This window comes from Sprattus sprattus (genome assembly GCF_963457725.1).
Source record: "Sprattus sprattus genome assembly, chromosome: 9".
In the NCBI taxonomy this organism is placed as follows: domain Eukaryota; kingdom Metazoa; phylum Chordata; class Actinopteri; order Clupeiformes; family Clupeidae; genus Sprattus; species Sprattus sprattus.
In genome coordinates this window covers 9,707,706-9,709,168 of record NC_137928.1, presented here as the reverse complement: position 1 = coordinate 9,709,168, position 1,463 = coordinate 9,707,706, and the positions used below count along the sequence as shown (strand labels likewise).

Genomic DNA, 1,463 nt, shown 5'->3' with positions numbered 1-1,463 from the left:
GGAGAGGATGATGTATAAAGGTTTTATTTACGATCATTTAAAAAAACTCACAGCACTTAAGCGATACTGATAATTCAACATATGAATGATAAATAAATAATACAATGTTTTATTGACAACTTCAAGACTCACAAATATCCTTACATAAATAGTAATAATCTCCTTAAAATTTAGCAGCACAGACTGAAGAGGCAGAAATGTTGCTACTTTATGCAGAAACCCTACATTTAAAGTCTTTAATATCCTCTATCTTCCAGTATTATAGATTTAAGTCAATCAAAAATGTCTTCAAAACGAAAGACTCAGTATCTCATGCATGCCATATTCACCTTGGAAATACATTTTTCTTGAAAAGCATGATAGCTCTTTTTCTGAGTTCTTTTGTATTGATTCCATAAATAATTGGATTCAATGTTGGAGGGAATATTAACGTGGAAACACCAATAAATTTGGTTAGAGCAGGAGAAAGATTTTTGATCCTGTACGAAATAATAGTGAAAAGCCCTAAACACTCAAAAAGGAGAAAAACAACCAGATGTGTGGCACACGTTTGCATGGCTTTGCTTCTTGTGTCTGTGCTTTTGCTCCTGAAACAGGCAATCAGAATCTGCAGGTAGGTGAACAGAATTATACCCACAGTTATTGGCTGTGTGCAAACCACTGTCAGAAGACCATAGATGTTATTAATTGTTGTATCTGCACACATCAATCTCAACAGTGATGGGTTGTCACAGTAAGTGTGAGTTACATTATTTCTGCAGCGAGGTAACCTCAGAAGGAGGATGAAAAGACCTCCAACCATAAGCAAATTAGTACCCCAGATTAGTGCGATGATTCTCATGATGTGTGCATTTGTCATTATTGTGGCATATCGCAATGGTATACATATAGCAATATATCTGTCATACGCCATGGCAGCTAAGACAAACACTACCCCTATGGCATAGATGTGAATAAAAAAAGCTTGAGTAACACAGGCAGGGAACTCTATGGCCTTGGAGTTTGACAAAAACTGTCTCAAGAGCTGAGAAAATAAGGCTGTGGAGCCAAAGAGGTCATTGATCGGCATGTTTATCAGAAGCAAGTACATCGGCTGGTGAAGATGCTTGTTACGAATTATGGTAATGAGCAGAAAAAGATTGCAGAAAACAATAACCATGTAGCTCAGCGTGGCCAAAAGAACAGCCAGGAAAGCTAATTCCTGAGGTACATCTAAGCCTTGGAGTGTCAAAACAGAGGATATATTTGAAACATTGTCCATCTTCAAAGAATGGGCGCTGTTTGTTTCAGGTCTGTAAGAATCAAAGAAACATCTTTATATTTTAATACTGGTCACACTTCATTTGGATGGTCACCTATAGTACTACAGCTGCACAGATTTTAAACAAACTATTTGTTGAATCCCTGTAAACTACAATTCATGGCTAAGGTCAGGGTTAGGGATTGGAGTTGATCAAGGTGTT

The 1,463-nt window shown here is 37.1% G+C and overlaps 1 protein-coding gene across 1 annotated transcript; it reads right to left on the bottom strand.

Moving 5' to 3' along the window:
• Positions 1-325: 325 nt before the first annotated feature.
• Positions 326-1,261, bottom strand: LOC308370046 (olfactory receptor 52B2-like; the record flags this gene model as incomplete). Its single annotated transcript, XM_080844605.1, has 1 exon — positions 326-1,261. The coding sequence occupies one exon, from the start codon at positions 1,259-1,261 to the stop codon at positions 326-328; it is 936 nt and encodes a 311-aa protein (XP_080700731.1).
• Positions 1,262-1,463: the final 202 nt, after the last annotated feature.